This window comes from Sander lucioperca, chromosome 3 (assembly GCF_008315115.2).
Source record: "Sander lucioperca isolate FBNREF2018 chromosome 3, SLUC_FBN_1.2, whole genome shotgun sequence".
Lineage (NCBI taxonomy): Eukaryota > Metazoa > Chordata > Actinopteri > Perciformes > Percidae > Sander > Sander lucioperca.
Window position 1 is genome coordinate 8,053,533 of NC_050175.1, and position 17,974 is coordinate 8,071,506.

The 17,974-nt window shown below is 42.2% G+C and overlaps 1 protein-coding gene across 2 annotated transcripts in view; it reads left to right on the plus strand.

The window, feature by feature from the left end:
- Positions 1–303: 303 nt before the first annotated feature.
- Positions 304–17,974, plus strand: part of prmt3 (protein arginine methyltransferase 3) — a 76,071-nt gene continuing 58,400 nt past the window's right edge. Inside the window, exons 1-10 of one of the 2 annotated variants that reach the window (XM_031323607.2) lie at positions 304–412; positions 669–813; positions 1,375–1,457; positions 1,550–1,599; positions 1,814–1,919; positions 6,937–7,096; positions 7,624–7,765; positions 9,844–9,909; positions 11,316–11,437; positions 14,817–14,916. In XM_031323607.2, the coding sequence (XP_031179467.1) occupies positions 382–412; positions 669–813; positions 1,375–1,457; positions 1,550–1,599; positions 1,814–1,919; positions 6,937–7,096; positions 7,624–7,765; positions 9,844–9,909; positions 11,316–11,437; positions 14,817–14,916 (1,005 nt within the window). In that variant the 5' untranslated portion in view covers positions 304–381. The remainder of the gene's footprint in view (positions 413–668; positions 814–1,374; positions 1,458–1,549; positions 1,600–1,813; positions 1,920–6,936; positions 7,097–7,623; positions 7,766–9,843; positions 9,910–11,315; positions 11,438–14,816; positions 14,917–17,974) is intronic. The other variant, XM_031323608.2, reaches the window with a different exon arrangement.

The window sequence follows — 17,974 nt, forward strand, 5'->3', positions numbered from 1 at the left end:
TTATTTTTTTTTACCTGTAAGCAGATAAGGCTAAGTTTATAGAACCAGCATTCTCAAATTATTATTAATATTATGAATAATAATGATAAAAGTAAACATAGTGTTGGTGGTAGAGGTTAGCAGATGACTGTGGGTGGAAACTGCATAGAGTGGGAGATCTGCACTGTTTAATAGGTGATAATAAGAACCTGTTGATCTGGAGGAGTCATAATTTCCGCTGCGTCATAAATTACTTTATTACTTTACTTTATTTACTTTTACTTACTTTGGCGACATCTTGTGGTGTTCATCTGAAGTGCCTCTTCTGACTCGGCCCGGCCATTTTTTACGTCACCAAACGTCATCAGGAAGTCCACTGACTGCTGAAACCAAGGCGACATCATGGCAGAATACACAAACCCACGTGAGTGTGGTAAGTAGCACATTTAAACCCCCCAAAACTGTAGCTGTTAAACATGTAAGTGCTTATTTTGGCTAGCGACAATTTCCATTACGCATATAGTTAATTAACTTTGTTTTTGGTTGCGTCACAAGGTGCGTTAGCAGCCTTTTTGCCCCGCTGTAACGTTAATGCTAATTTATCTGAGCAATGTTATTAGCTTAAGCTACATGGACACTGCCGAAGTGACTGTGTACATGCGGCTATAGTAAGGGTTTAACTTTGACAGACGGTGATGGAGTTGCTGACGAGATGCCCGATCTCTCTGACGGTGATGATGAAGACATTGATAATGATGAAGAGCAGTGGATGGAGGAGGAGGAGGACGAGGAGGACAGTCAGCCAGTTACCGTTACCTGTCTGTTCTGTGACAGGTGAGATGACTTTGCATGATCACAGATTGAAAGCAGATTTAAATAGGTGGGTTTTGAGTGTGGTTTTGAAAGAGGGGACTGAGGGAGAATGTCTGAGGTGTTGGAGAAGAGAGTTCCATTGTAAGGGGGGCACTAATGGGGAAGGCCCTGTCCTCCCTGGTCCCGGTGCTGGGACAGGGTGAGGAGGTTGGGGTGTGCAGGTAGTTTTTTGCCCCCAACGGCTCCTTCTAGGCAGCGCTGCGACCGCTGCCTCCAAGGCACCAAACTCTAACCTTAACCTTAACCATAACCCTAACCCTAACCCTTGGGGACAGTCTCACTCGTTTTAACCCAAACCTAACCATAACCAGTGCCTAATCCTAGTGCCTTCTAGGCAGCGCTGCCTGGAAAGAGCCGTTGGGGGCAAAAAACACCGAAAAACGGGGGTGCTTTGTAGGTGAACAGGGGAACAAAGCAATAAAACTGCAAATCTGTTTTTGATTTTTGAAAGATGAATATGTGTAACCTTATGCATTTTAATGAAACAGATGTTCCTACCTAATTAGTAACTTTGGTTTTCAGGTTGCTGAGCTCTGTGCCTGCCACCCTGCAGCACTGCACAGCTGAGCACCAGGTCAACCTTGTAGACTTGATAAGAAAACACAGTAAGTAGACACAGATGCTCTCTGCATCACTTAAGAACCAGAGAATTATTGAGTTTTGTTGAAATGGCTCACCCCTTTTTTCCCCTTATTAGATCTAGATGACTACGGTTACATAAAGATGATCAACTACATACGCTCAACAGTAAGTACTGTCTGTAATGAGGCGGGATTTAGCAATTACACTATATTGTTACATTTCTCTGTTTAAATTTTTTGTTCATACCTTTGTGTTGATCGGGATTGTTAATATTCCCTCCAAAACAAATCCACTGACAGTCACGTAAATGCAGTACGACATATTAAAAAGTGCAATCGGATTGATGGATGTTTTTATGATCTGATATCTTTGTCTACAGAAATGTGTTGCATCCTGTCTGACGGGGCTGCCAGGCGCTCCCTTACCCTGGGAGGGCGAAGACTTCCTGCGACCAGTCCTACAGGACGACCCCCTGCTGCAGACAGGTACAGCAACTCCTTCAAGTTTCATTCCACAGATTTTAGTTTTTATTACATTTTCGAGTAACTGACGGCAGTTTGAGTAACAATCTCGACCAATATGTTGGTCTTGTCAGTAGGGCTGTTCTAAATGCAATTTTAGTTTTTGTTTTCGATTGAAGCATTGTATGTCTATCATCACCCTAAAAAAATAAGAATTCCTCGGAAATACTCACTTTGAATAAAGTGATTAATCAGATTAAATGAGTTAGCCTTTTTTATTAAATCAACTTTCAATTTATAACTCGTCAGTTTTATCAACATAAATACTTTTAGGCAGCAGCCTTGGTGCAGAATTACAGCCACTAGTGCCAGTCCCACAATGAGCTTTACTTAGGATGTGCCATTTCTGTGTCTGTAGCTTTAAATGCTATTGAGGAGGAGAGAGGGGGGGCAAGGTGGAGGGTGGGGGTGTGGCCTTGACCAACTGCCATGCTTCGCTTGTTTGCAAGCCATGATGTCTCTCTTTCTCATGGGCGGGCCAAATTCTCTGGGCGGGCAAACCAGAGAAAGGGGAGGTAACCTTTCCCCTTATGACATCACAAAGGGAAGATTTTAGATTGGCCCATCTGAGCTTTCATTTTCTCAAAGGCAGAGCAGGATACCCAGAGCTTGGTTTTAGGGATGTAACGATTACCGGTGTAACGGTAAACCATGGTAAAAATGTTGACGGTAACAATTACCCTTTTCATTTAAAATATCCTTATTATCGCGGTGGATTACCACAGTGTGGAAACCCTGTGTTTAATCCTTCCCAGCTTCATCTGAGGCTCCTGAAGTAGCCGCGCAGGCGCACTGCGCTCAGACAGGAGAAGGGGGACAGAATGTAGCAGCATGTTAACAGACTTTTTTCTATGCCTTCAATGTTTTCGGACTTGTTGAAGTGATGTGGGTAGTATAGCACAGAACGTAAGTTAAAACTATTCTGGAGCTTGCTAAACTGGTTTTACTGCCTCGTTATTTTCAATACGTGTTCTGCTACGATGTGGAATTAGCCTGTGTTACGACGTGACATTTGGAGAGCGAGAGTGAGAGAGAGATATCGCCTTGATAATATTGCTTTTGCTGTGTTTCTTATTGCATAGCTGATAGATGTGCAGATTGTTTAATATTACTTGTGCAGCCACGTGTTGATATTCAGGTTGTGTTAGGGCAATATGCTAGCAACGTGCAATCACCAGTAAACCGACTAGCGCTGTGGAGCCACATGCTTAGCTGTTAAAGTTGTATTACACAGTTTGCTCCGTCATGGATATGTGTGCTGTAATAGATGTGGCTTATTCTCAGTTTGTGTTACTGAGCAATATGTTACATTTATGTTAAGTTAATTATTACAGGGAAAGTAATGTAATTCTTAGTATTGTTTCTTGTATTCTGGTGGCTATAACATTTAGTTTTGGTAAATAATGTTCATAGTAAGTCAGATGCTTATTAATGTGCATTATTATTTGCTTATATATTTCAGAACCACATTCAACTTCACATGTAACGTCAAATACAACTTCATAGTTAACTTCATGTTCGAGTGGTAAATAAATCTTCCTGGATCTCAAAGTCAGACATCTCTGGTTCAAGTTCTTACCGGACCCCCTACAGCCGGCCGGTGTTTCAGTAGCCAGTTTTCAATAGTTTTTACAAGCCTATTGCCTATATTTTTGTAATGTAATAAACACTGTTACACTTTTTGAAACTATTTCAGCTTGTGTAGGCCTATCAGTGCTTTCTGAACATATTGAACACGCTTTTAAAAATACTGCGATAATATCGAAAACCGTGATAATTTTGGTCACTATAACCGTGAGGTTAAATTTTCATACCGTTACATCCCTACTTGGTTTACACCTATCGCCATTTCTAGCCACTGGGGGACCATAGGCAGGCTAGGGGAACTCATATAAATGTTAAAAACAAAACTCTAAACTGAAATGTTCATGCCATGGGACCTTTTTAGGCTTATAGAAACATTATGCTACGACAGGAAATGTTTGGATCACACAAGTCGGAAACAATCTTACGCAGCCACCAGTGGAATCTATTTCTACAAATGGTATAATACTAATAATATTAGTGTAGCTTAATCTGCAACAGTGCAGAAATACCAGGTTTAATAGACATGCAATAGACATGCAAAAAAAAGTAAATGAAAAGCATTTGAATGTTGATATAGAATTTGAATGTCGACGTTAATGTCGACGTTATGAAAACCCTTCAAACTATTCATTACAGCCATAGTTATTGGACACGTTTTTAGATTTTAAAAGCACCTCATGGAACTGGCTTGTAAGTCACTCGCAAACACAAATTCACACGCTCACAGTCTCAGCCGTGGTCCAGAGGAGAGAGGTATAAAGGGTTCAGTACGCTTCAAATAAACTGGTTTATATAAAGTGTCATCCAAACAATATGATATAAGGGACCGTTCGGTATTTATGGAATGGACCACCAGAGGAAAATAGGGGAGGGTCATGTCTTTTTATTCTTTGTTGAGGGGAGGGTCACCCAACTTTTGTATTCATGAAAAAAAGCAACATTTCAAAGTGGCTTGTTTGGTGCATATTTTTTTCATGTAGCTCTTAGTCTCTGCCCTCCTTGCTACCAGATGGGTCTGACCCATGAGTTTGCTGGGGGGCAGAGGGAGCACTGCCCCCCTGGTGGCTGAAACGGGTAATTGCATTGTTTAAAAAATGAGTGGAATAATTAATTATATCTGGCATGACCAGATATTTTAAAAATATCTTAAATAACACAAAACAACTAAATGGTGGTAGATAATACATCAGAGTTCATATACTGCTTTAGTAAAAAAAATATTACCTGGCTGACGATGGGAGCAGCAGGACGCAAAAAACGAAAGTTACTGTTGCACTAGTCTGGACATCTTGCCGTGCCAACGTTGCAATAACGGTTTCCTAAATGCCACATTTGATGTCAGCTTACTAATTGATTTCGGGTTTTGTGTAGATTTGGACTTTTATACGTTTATTCCACTTTGTTTAAACGGCGAAGTGGAGAGGCCTCGTTCACCTGTTTGGAGCTGGTGAATGTGACGCTCGTATCGGCCTTGCTGGATACACCGTGACTCTGTTTGTGGATCTACTGATCGCTGTGGATTACTTTTTTTTCGTGTCATTGGATTACGACAAAATGTGGATCTTTTTTCTCAACGTGTCTTAACGTTTTATGGTGAGTTTGGAGAGGCATCTCAACAGACTGTAGGTCCAACACTGATTGTTCACTGTTACATTTTAGTTGAATTTAAGCGTCTGTCTATTGCGTTCCAAGACAGCCGTGCCGCGATTGGATTTCATAAGGGCGAATTGTTAAATTGTTACAATGTAATTTAAAATCTGCTTTAAAAATAAACATATATGTTTTGGAATATAATGTTGAGCTTCGGCAGCTTTACCTATGTGCTAAAATATACAATGACGAAGCCTAGTGACAAGTCCATAGCAACCAGTGTTGAATTGGTTATATCCCAGCGTCCTTTGCTGAATGGTCTCAATTTTTTATTGTTTTATTTCATATGAATACTAGTTTACAAGAGGAGTAACTTAGTATTTGAAGTAATGCATTAATGCAGGAAGTGTGCATTTAGTTTCCATGCTTATTGTGTTTCCATAACAATGTTAGTGAGTAAATCTACTGAAATGGCCACCACACCATAACAGAGGAGTGTGATGTGTAAGATGAGAATACAGAGGTTAACTCGTGTATGTCGTGGCTGTAAAAAGTCAAATGGTATCTGTACATCTTTGCTAAGCACAAACTAGCACATAAGGGGAGGGTCATGCCACTTTTTCAAATCATTTTGGAGGGTCTTAGAAAAATTATTACTGGCGAGAGGAGGGTCAAGTCTTTTTAGCCTAAAGGTCCCAAAACTCCTCCGGTGGCCCCTTAAATAAATAATGAACAGTCCCTAAGTGTTAATATTTGTTCCAAATGGGCACACTTGAAGGCAGGGAGAAAACCCGGTCGCCATAGATAGGGGCGAGAGGTGCTGAATTGTGGGAATTCGGAATTCGGAATTCGGACGCACACTTTCTGACAGTCTCTCCTGGAAGGCATTCACGGTGTATACACATAAAGTGACATAAGTAGTTGTGGGAACAATGGAAAAAAGAGAGCTTGTAAGTGAAGTTTAACGAGGCAGAACAACTGGTTCAGATTGCTGTTCAGTCCTGTTGTCAGATCACCTGTTGTACATCCTCATATAATGTTTAGTATAGTTAGCAAAATAATTTGTTATGGAATTTTGTAGTACATTTTTGTCATTTTTCTGGTGTAGCCGTTTTTAACTTACCTGCAGTCAGTTATGTTTCCCAGAATCCTTTTAAAAAGCCCTTAGAGAAGGAGCAGGATTTAGTTTTGCATGTAGGTGCAGAGAGCATTAGTGGAGTGGAGTGTGACAGATATTCCAGTTGAGAAAATGCAGGAGTGACCTAACTGTTTCAGTCCCCAGCCTCCTCTGCAGTGCGTTTCTCCCTGTATGTTTGTTGAACGGCCGTGCAAAATGGCAGCTCCGCAAAGAAGCCCTTGCTCTCTGATGATATTTGAGCTCATTGCTCCATTTGTAGCTGCTGAGAATGTGTGGCTATAACATCATTTCATGTTTTGCCAAATCATGGCAGGAATCAAACAAGCACACCAAACAAAAGCAACACCCATTTCTTTCGTAGAGTTATTTTTATAAGGTTTTTAAAAACACTGAAAGGTCTGAAAATCTGAATTTAGGCAGACTCATTTTTTAGATATGACCTGGAAATCTTATTCCACATCCTACTTCACTTCATTGTTCCTTCAAGGAAAATGTTTTGTGCATCAGCCATTTAAAATACAACAGAAAACATGCAGGGGTTAAATACACAAAATATATACAATGTGTACTCATTTTTTTTTTTATTTTTAACCTGTGTTAGTCACTGTGTTGAGCCTATATGTTTTACATCTCTGTTTGTCTTCCCCCTCTCTGTGTTTCTCGCAGACCCTGAGGAGCTCTGTGAGGGGTCAAGCCTGTCGACGTGCCCGTCGTCTGGGGCACAATCCCATGATGCACTGCAGCAGCGGGCACACGTCGCTGAGGAGAGAGCCCGAAGCTCAGAGGAGGCCCTGGCCAGAGCCATGGATGACCTGCACAAACTCAAGTCAGTGACGTTTATACATTTCCATCTTTTTCTCTTTTTTATAACCACTACATGTGATATGGTTGTCTATACATTTATTTCATGTTAATCTTGGGTAGATTTGCTTTCTTTCCATGTTCTCGAGAGCTTGCAGTATACTCGGTGTGCTGCTTTGCGGTTGCACCACCCCCCTGGGGCCAGCAGGGGGACACAGTGAACCCAGTATTGTAGAAACAACAACTAGAGTACCTTGTGGAAGAAGTTTGGAGGAAGGGGAAAGATAAAAAGCAATGGGAAAATTCCACTGCAGCATGGAGGTTAAAGTGAGGAGGGGGGGGGGGGGCCAAAAAGGGAAAATTACTGAAAGAGTGAGGTTGGGATGGAGGGGGGTTGGAAGAGAGTTAGAAAGATTAATGCCTCCCATCTTGTCCATTTACTGCTACGTCCTGCATGAAGGTTGTGTGTGTGCTTTCTGCTTTCTGGTTGGTGCTTTTGTCCCATGTCCTAATATTAGAAGTTAACCGCAGATCTATCCGGTATTCTTTCAGGCTGCTGGCCCAGGGTTTGGTACTGAATGCAGAAACCGGCAGATCTGGTAACACAGGCGCTGTGGCCGAGCTCCGGGAGGACGAGGACGAGGCCTACTTCAGCTCATACGGCCATTATAGCATCCACGAGGAGATGCTGAAGGTCTGAGTTGTGCAAAAACACACACACACACACACACACACACACACACACACACACACACACACACTCTCTCTCTCTGACCATTCCTGCAGGTCTCATTACAGTCTTATGAGTCACTTCCCCCAGGCGCAAACGTGGGTTCATCAGCGTACGTCTTGGCTGAAAGATTTCCATGTAGCATGTAAATGAAAATGATCATCTTTACGCACACATTGATACTGAGGACAAGACATTTTCTCAAAAGTGATAAATCAGCAATAAGTGCAGCGCTCTCATGTGAGACACCAGCAGTGCTGCTGCATGGGGGATGCTCGCAACGTGGATATACAGTTTTACGCTGCTCAAATGCTGAAACCTGAAAGTGTCAGCAAGCTGAGTTGTGTGTGTGTGTGTGTGTGTGTGTGTGTGTGTGTGTGTGTGTGTGTGTGTGTGGTGGGGGGGTCAGCTCTCTCTCCTCCCTTCCTGTTCTACTTACCGCAGTGCTTAGACATATTCCTGTTGGCTGTCCTGATTGGTGCAAAGCACTGTTAAGTTTTGCGTCGTGTGTGTGCGTCAGACTGTAAACTCCACCAGAGCCTCAGGAAAGCAGAGAACACGTGATGGGGGGGCTTTGCGGTAGAATGTGGTCAACTCTTTCACAAGTCGCCGTGAAGTGCATCACCTATGACGCACTCTATGTATGTGTGTGTGTGTGTGTGTGTGTGTGTGAGAGAGAGAGAAGAGGGTGTCGTGATTTCTGAGTATGACGTGAGTTAGACGTAAGTCACTACCGTATAAAATGAATCAACTTTTAATTTGTCACTGATTAATAAAACATGGATACTGGCCAGTCAGTGTGACATGAAGGAGGTGAGAATCTTTTCAATGTAAACCAGCCTCACTTTGTTTGCTTTTAAGCTCACCTTTGAGATTTAGTGGAACGTTTTGGTGTGCCATCGTGGTCAAATCTGAGGCTGAACAGGAGGCTGGGACTCGTTTTTCAATCTGCAGTTATAGCCTTTATTTTAGCCAACATTATTATTAACCTAATGGACAGTCTTTTTGTTTTGTTTTACTGACCCTCTGCCACTACTCAGTAAGGAAACACTGCCCGGCCAAACACAAAAAGGGAATGGACAGGGGCTTATAATTCTTTTAATGTACATATGGCCATGTAAGCTTTGTATTAATATAGATTTGGACACATTTGAACCTATCCTTCGACTAGTCCTTCGAGGGAAAATTAATCCCAAACATTCGCAAACCTTCAACAATATTTAATTTGCCGCTACAGTGTTGGTAAAAAAGATAGCAATTCAATGTTTTCCCCAAATCATTCAACCATAAGTTTAACTGATGTTTGACATTTTTCTACAGTATAATTTTTGATTATTATTTTTGATTATTTATTATTTTTTGTGTTTTCATGGTCTTTTAAGGCAACGTCATAGTTGAATGACACAAATATCAGAGCTTATTTGACTGTTCTAGCTGAGTACAATGAACAATGAATGAGTCTTTGGTTTTCATAGTCCCATTACTAATGATTTTTATAATTGTAAATATCTTCCCGAGAGCTTACTGTTGAATAGAACCTCCTCAGTTGTAAGGTATGTTGCACTAAGGCAAGTTTCTGTTATTTCAATAGATTCTGTAGCTTTTTCTCCAGAGAGGAGTTGCTGGGGTTTGTGGGCAGATTTGATTGGCAGGTTAATTAGCGAGTCCTGACCTGGCCTCCGCTGGAAATTTCAGGGTCCCTCCCAATTGTATTTATCCCATAGATTTGCTCTGGAATTTCCAAGAATCCCTTGCAGTCTGTTTTGAACTGCTGTTATCTGCACCGGTGTAGAAAAAGCTTTACATGCCATGCTCTGAGATTTTCTTTCCCAAGGGGGCTGATAAGGCCCATGTTGAATTAAACTTCACAACATAAGCATCCTAATACAAGCGGTCTGCAAAAGGTTAGACTCCCTTAACCCTTAGAAACCATACACATTAACATGTTATATTCTTTTCTCTCTTTTAACTCCTTTTTTTTACTCAAGAAAAGTTTGTTGTCCGCGTGTATCGATCTTCATTTTTGAATATTCTCTCCACAGGATAAAGTGCGCACGGAGAGTTACCGTGACTTCATGTACCGCAACCCCGAAGTGTTCAGAGACAAGGTGAGCTGGCTGAACAAATGCAAACAGATATTATGTTTATTATGGTATGTATACAGTATGTGCAGGGTAGCTGATTTAATGTGCAGCCAAGCCTATTAACAGAAATAGGCGTCTGCCTTTTGCAGGAAAGACATTAGTAAGGTGATGGTGTCTGATTTAAAACACAGTGTGACTTTATTAGCGCCTTGAATGTCGACTGCAGAGTGCTGATAACGGACACATGCAATCCACCACCAAACCCATAACAGCCCCCACCCCCACCCCTCCCTCCCAAAAACCCTTCCAACTCGCCCCCCACCCTTTCTCTTTACCATTGCCGTTAGTTGCTGGAAGCAGTGGCCTGTATCATGACCATCCATTATATAGGCGGCTGCTGGTTAGTGCTGGGATGAGGCTGTAGAGGAGGGAGGCAGGTTTTGTTGATGGGAACGTACATTTCCCTGTCACAGCGAAACGTTCGGGCGAAAGGGAAGTGTCACCTTCTACAGGAAGCGCTAGATAGAGAACAAAACAGGACATTCTTGTTACAGTAGTGTAAAGAGAGGGGGTGGCTGAGCAGTACAGAAATATGGAGAAAGGCATGAGGAGTTGTGCGTTGTGTAGTGTCAGCAGTGTGTTGGCGACCCTCTGTGAACCCATAAAGGCAGCGGGACGCTTACAGGGAGGTTAAAGCCTTAAATAGAGACTCATATAAACACAGTGTTACATATAGAGACGTGTATAGTCACTGCAGCTGTGCCTCGGCCATTAAACGCCAGTCGGGGGCGAAGACGAACAAATTAACTGTAACCTATGGGAACCTAAAATAGAAGTTTTGCCAACAATGGCTTGTTGGAAAATATTTACTTGAGGGAGCAGTTTAATCAGGAAAGGTGCTGAGGACAGCATGCATACACATTCAGACCTTTCATTTGGATGACCTGATTTCCAGATGTTAGTACAACCGGCTGAAATGTCATGCTTGGATAGATTCATAAAGCATATACAGTATGCTGTAGGTATAAACATATATATTTTTTCTGCATAGCAGGTGTTGCGGCTCTTCCTAAAAATATAAAAAACTGTCAAGTTGTGGAAGACCCGCAACCAGATAACCTCTTAAATCTTATGAACTTCGGTCAAAAGCCATTTTCCCATCAATTGTTAGCCACTTGTAAATTGCTAACAAAAGTTTGGGTGACAGCGTACCTTCTCTATAACTGTAAAAAAACAACAACAGTGGAAGATGTTTTACCAGACAAGAATGTGACCAGCAACCGTGTTCACACCACAACGTCTACAGCCAACAGTTTTATTTCATCCTAACGAGCCTGAAATAATATTCAGATTAATTTGAGCCCTTTTTACCACTCGCCATTTCTTGCACTTGTCCCACCTCCCCCCGCCCTTCCCCTCCCGTCATGCAGGTGGTGCTCGATGTGGGCTGTGGAACTGGCATACTGTCCATGTTCGCTGCCAGAGCTGGGGCCAAGAAGGTCATAGCAGTCGACCAATCAGAAATCATCTATCAGGCCATGGACATAGTCAGGTGAGACACACACACACACACACACACACACACACACACACACACACACACACACACACACACTACAGTCAGTCACTTGTTTTCCAAAACCTGTTCATCAGATATATATGGAATTTCATTGTGCTCGCAGCAATGAAAAATGTGAAATTTAAAACTCAAATGCAACTCGTCTTTCAGTCGGCAGTTAACATGCTAGCCAGAGTCAAGAGTTTTACGGGTCTTCCCTTTGTGTGCAGCAGAGGATTGTGGGAGTAGAGGTCTGTGTGACCTCCAGCAACCTTTTATTTGTTGCAGCTGGTTGACTTCAATAGAGCTGCTGTCAGTCGCGTGGCCATAATGAACATAATTTACACCTGCGGTCGGACTTATTCACCCCTCGCCTCTTCTTCTCTGCAGTAGCTACCGTCCGAGGCCTTCAGTCACACACACACACACACACACACACACACACACACACACACACACACACACACACACACACACACACACACACACACACACACACACACACGTAAATGACCCCCTGTTGGTACCTTTTTAATACAGTCCTCAGTCCAATTTCAGGTGCTGTGTGTTTCCAGTTTTCCAGCAGCTGGTTCTCCACAGTGGAGTCATCTACCACCACCAGAGCCTCCACTTTCCCTACGTCTACCTACAACCACTTCCTCCATCACACCCCTGCCTCTAAAATGCATTTTTGAATCAGGGGCCATTATGACTGCTATTATTACTGTTATGTAAGAGAGTGTCGTATAAGCAAAACAACGGGGTTTGCGGAAGGAAAAGGATGTTTTAATTTTACAGCCCACTGACTCGCTGTTGGAGTGTGTGTTGGCATGCAGGCTGCGTCACAGGTTTGCCAGCGGTGAAGATTCAGCTAAAGAAAGACGTGTTACCCCCCCCCACCCACCCACCCACACACACACACACACACACACACACACACACACACACACACACACACACACACACACACACACATATACATACATACATACTGTACATACAGAAACACACACAAACTCTTGTCCTTGGTTCCTTTATAAATCTACTGTTCGCTAGGGTTGTGATTTTAAGGATCTTATTTCTGTGTGTGTGTGTGGATGGCCATTTTCTCTCGGTGTTAATATCAGGATTGTAATTAAAGTGGCTCCTGTTGGTTGGGCAGGAGCATCCATCTCCTGTCTCCACTCCGTCGCCGAAGTTTAAATGAAAAGCTAGATGTGACTTCCTTCCTTCACAGTCACTTCCTTAATGGATGTCTAAATACTTTTTTTTTTTTTTTTTTTTTTTTTTAATGGCTGGAATTGATGGATTATCCAATAGAATGCTTTGAATTGTGACAACAAAGTGGAAAAAAGGATAGATTCACCATCAGAAGACAACAAATATTGCGCCTCAAAGCCACACAGATGCTGACTCTCTCCCCAGAGTCCTGACATTGTCCTCTAAATTACCCCAGTAATGAGATTACAGTGTTTCCCTCGTGTGAAAGGTGTAGGAGGTGGGGCGGATGTGGGTGAGGGGTGGTGGTGGTGGTGGGGGGGGGTGTTGGATCCTGGGAGGAGGTGATAGCGGCGGTTGCAGAGCAGCAGAGAGGGGAGAGACAGTTCAAGATAAGGATCGCTGCCACAGAAATGCACTCTGGGCCGCTGTGAGTAATTGTTCTGTCCTCGGTAACATTAGCTGTCATGATAATGGAATATTCACAGAGATTGATACCCAGACTGGCCGGTCTGAAAGGAGGGATCATTTAAACAGCAGCACTGATCTTACAGTCCCTACCTGAGCCTGACACCTCTACAGGCCCACAGTTACAGTTCCCCCACTTTCACACTCACTACACGGCTCAGGAAAGACTGGAAATATAATGTACTAGACAGTTTGCTCAAAGCTGTATGGAAATTGCTTGCTGCACAGTGTGGATATTAGGGCTGTGCTCGATTAAAGAAATTCTTAGTCGACTAACACTCATTCAATTGTATCGACTAATCGATTAGTTGATTTAATCGACAGATCTGTAAATCTGAGTTTCTCCGCAAAGAGTCATGCAAAAGCACCACTTTAATTCTTGTGTTTACCAGAGATGTGCTCATACGTTTCTTGGAAATAAGTCATTCAGCATGAAAAAAAGCATAAAACATGACTAATCGACTAAAGAAATCTTAGTTGACTAAGACCAAAACGACCGATTAGTCGACTAATCGACTAAGAGGGAGCAGCCCTAGTGGATATATATCTAGATTATACGTCATCCATTTTGTAAAGTTTGTATGTAGTTAATGTGACTGTGATGTTTTTGTCAGTTGACTAGTTACTTTAGCTTCAGTGACTTAAAGGATCACTGAGGCTTAAAGCTGCACTAATCACTATTTTTATATTAACAAGGGTTTGAATGACTATAAGTAATGTGAAAGCGGTCGCTCTCGTGATGAACTGACAGAATCACCATCCAACGCTGCAGATCCCCTCAGCTCTACGGAGTGTTTTCAGTGTCTTTTAGCTCATTGGTTTGGTTTTATGGCAACACTACTGTTTTGGTTTACTCTCACCGCTCTCATCAACCTCATTCCCACTCACAGTATACAGCTGTTTTCTGTGAAAAAGCTCAGCTGAATCCACTGTATTATCCAGCACCAAATGGCAGACAGACAAAGTTGACGACCAGCTGGTAGAGACCAAACCAGAGCCAAAAGTAGAGTGAATATTTAACTTAAAATCGGAGAGTGAGCTGAAGCACGAATCCAAATAAATGCTAATGTTGCTCTGTGTCTGTTGTATGTCTAGATAGGTGACTGTGGTGTGTTCATCATATCAACTTTATAAGATGATAATACGTCAGTATTGTGTTGTTGTTCCACTGCCTGTGCCAAGTGCGGTGGCAGTAGCTCAGTCCGTAGGGAGTTGGGTTGGGAACCAGAGGGTCGCCGGTTCAAAGTACGGAGTGTGGATTGGTAGCTGGAGAGATGCCAGTTCACCTCCTGGGCACTGCCAAGTTGCTCCTGAGCAAGGCACCGTACCCCCCCTCCAACCGCTCAGGGTGCTGGTCCAGCACTGGTAGCCCACTCACTCTGACATCTCTCCATTTGTGCATGAATAGGTCCTGAGCATGTGTGTGTATTTCAGGCCTGTGTGTAGTGATTTCTAACAGAGTGTAAATTGTAATGGAGATTAAAAAAATCTTTTTTATAAATTAAATTAAGTGGCCAACACATTCATTCTCCTATATTATGACAAAATGTAGTTGCCATAATTGGGATTTGTAGTATCCACCTTTTTGAATGTGCACCACAGCAAAACTACTACCCCATTCTTGAACCACTGGTTTGTCGGATGCTAGGTTTTTCTCGGTCATCTGACTCGTGCATCTTTCCCACAGGTCCAACCAGCTGGAGGACAAGATCACTCTGATCAAAGGCCGCATAGAAGACATCAAGCTCCCTGTGGAACAGGTGGACATCATCATCTCAGAATGGATGGTCAGTACCTATTTACACATACCTCTTACCCCGGAAGCCTCAATAAATGAAAAAGTGAATGAAAAAAGTGTTTCAAAAGTTCAATTCCCATTTCAAAATATGTTACCTTATACTGATAGCTGATAGCTTGTTTGGTGTTTCGAGACCTTGTGCGTTTGCTTGAGTAAGTGCTTTTCTGGCGTGACTCGGGTCAGACTCGAACCACCTTATGGCTTTTTTATGACGTTAGTGTAATTTGGTTTAAAAGAGAAGGTGTGTGTGAGATGAGATGTACATGGGGGAAAGTTTGTTTATGACAAATGGCTAAAGCCTGGACATCATCACAATGCATGTGTCCAACACATTGGTGTAATTTACAGGGGGGGTGGGGGAGGAGGGGCAGGGGTTACAACACCCCCAATAATCAAAACTGGCCAATGCAACCCAACCCAAAAACTTATTATAATTTCCTTTACATAAATAAAGACATTTGCACCATAAATGATGATGCAGAAAAGGCACAAATTGTTGCAGAGATATTCACCAGAAAGCTGAAAATGTGACGCTCAAAATTTCAATTTTGCTCAAAAGTGGAGATCTTAACCCCTGCAATGTTGAACCCAAAGTTAGGCCCTTGGTCCAACACATCAAAATCCATAGAAGATGTTTTAATCGATTAAAAAATTTAATCTAATTAATTACATAGTCTGTGATTAATTAATCGAAATTAATCGCATACATTATTAACGGTGCCTGAACCGATACTTTTTAAGAAAGTAAAAAAAGAAAAAAAAAAAAAGAAATGGTACTAAACAACAGTCGGTGACATTAAAGAACGGCTTGTTTATTGCTAAGGCCATATGGTCAAAATTAAATGATTTAATAGTAATGTAATAACTATAACAATAACTTATTTCACTAGTAAATTGCTGTTGAACGACAAAAACAAACACCAGATAGGAAAAGGACATTTACAATAACTTCAAATGCACCACGAGGCTGTAGTTTACCAGTTTCATTGAACATTCAAACATTCATTGTGTTGTTTTTCCGACGGCAGCTGCAGATTGTCACAACCCGGTGTTGAATCCTCTACAGTAAAACACAGTCAAACTTTACACCGTTTAGCGTTAGCTGTCAGCATTTTAACCGTGTTTAATCCAGCTACTACCTAGCGGTAGGCTAATGTTAGCTGCTGTTGAGTATAGTGTTAACTAGCTAGCGGTAGGCTAACGTTAGCTGCTGTCGAGTGTAGTGTTAACTAGCTAGCGGTAGGCTAACGTTAGCTGCTGTCGAGTGTAGTGTTAACTAGCTAGCGGTAGGCTAACGTTAGCTGCTGTCGAGTATAGTGTTAACTAGTGTCACGTGCAGCGGTGTTTGTGTTGCCTGTATCGTCTGTTTCAGAGCATCAGAGAGAAGCGCAGACATATCAGTGGCACCAGATTTCGGTAGCCAGGGTTGGCAGGGGGAAGATTTTTACAAGTAAATGTTCCAGTTAATGATCCAGGCAGCACATTCTCGTCTCCCTCCTTCATTTTACATTCGAATGGTGGCTAGAACGGCTCCGGGTCAAACGTCAATATGGAATGGATTAATCTGCGTTATTTTTTTTAACGCGTTGTTAGTATTTTTTCTCAGATTAATTAATCTAAATTAACGCGTTATTTTGACAGCCCTAATAATAATAATAATAATGATGGCTTCCGTTTCAGTTGTTCATGTCAGCCATTCCAGCCAGACCATTGTGCATAACTAGAGCCCCGACATTGAACACCTAAATGGAGTGCAACCATTATCAATGTTACTCGTTATACTATTATAAGTCAACGAGTCAATGATAACTTTAAAAGTGATTCTTCAAATTCAGTTTCAGTAGGTCTATGCAAATAAAGCTTAATAAAAAAATGCTGCTCTGTGTCACAAATCTACTTTTTTGGCCTATTCTGAGGCCAATAAATGTGCTTACATGTGTGGTGTGAACAGTCTTCGAACTCTTCAAACCCATACAGGCGCTTACCCAAATTGTAGATGCTCAACTTAATCACAGATTGGTCCTTTACTAGCCAATGGGCGTGCAGAATCCAAGGTGCCGGTAGCAGTGATGCATGTTTTAAACATGGCTTAAAAGGGGCTAAACTCGACCATGAGCTCCTCTGAATACCTAAGCAAGAAGAGCAGTCTTTCTTTCCCTTGATGCCCATTTATCAGTGAGATTCTCTGTGGCGATACAGGCGGGACGGCCAAAGTTGAACGCACCGCTGAAGTCATCCCTAATTCATGAGCATCCCGTATCTGTCCCTTCTCCACCTCCCCCATCCATCGTGAAACCCCAGGGTCACGAGCAGGGGTCGCCAGCCAGAGCCTTCCCACCCTCTCACCAGGGAAATTGAAATTTGGTGGTTGACGTGCTAGTGGAACGGTGAAGTATAGGGGGCGTAATCTCTGATGACACCGGCTCGCAGAGCGCTAATAAATCCAAGAATCCCCCAGTCACTTCTCATCATGGCAGCGATGGCAGACATTTCTCAGAGTGGCCGGAACTTCAGAAGCTGCCCTCCAATCGGCCTGTATAAAATGGAAAAATGACAGTTCAATGACAGTCACAGGAGTAGGCTTTCTGCCCAGTGTAAATGGCTTCAGACTGTATTAAACTTTAATGGTTTTGTTATATAACCAGGTAGTGTCTTATTACCGCAGGGCGATACTGGAGATGTCATCGCTATAGTATGTCATTCTTTATTTTTTTTTGCTACAGATGCCAGGTTCTCGGTTAATTTTCCAAAACATTGAATTTATTAGTTTGTAAAATAAATCCATTTCATAAAATGTTATTTTCTTGAAAGTGCAGCTGTAAAATGGGGAATTCCCACGTAGGGATACAAGATTCCTCACCCTCATTACCCACCGACTCTAAAACAACCTTTTATTACGACATCTAACTTCAAACGTGTTTTACTAAAATATAATTTGACCTCTTGTTGGTTCACAGTTTACCTCTTCTGCAAACTCTCAGCAAAATGAAATTGCTTAAAGCAGCCATATTATGCTCATTTTCAGGTTCATAATTGTATTTTAAGGT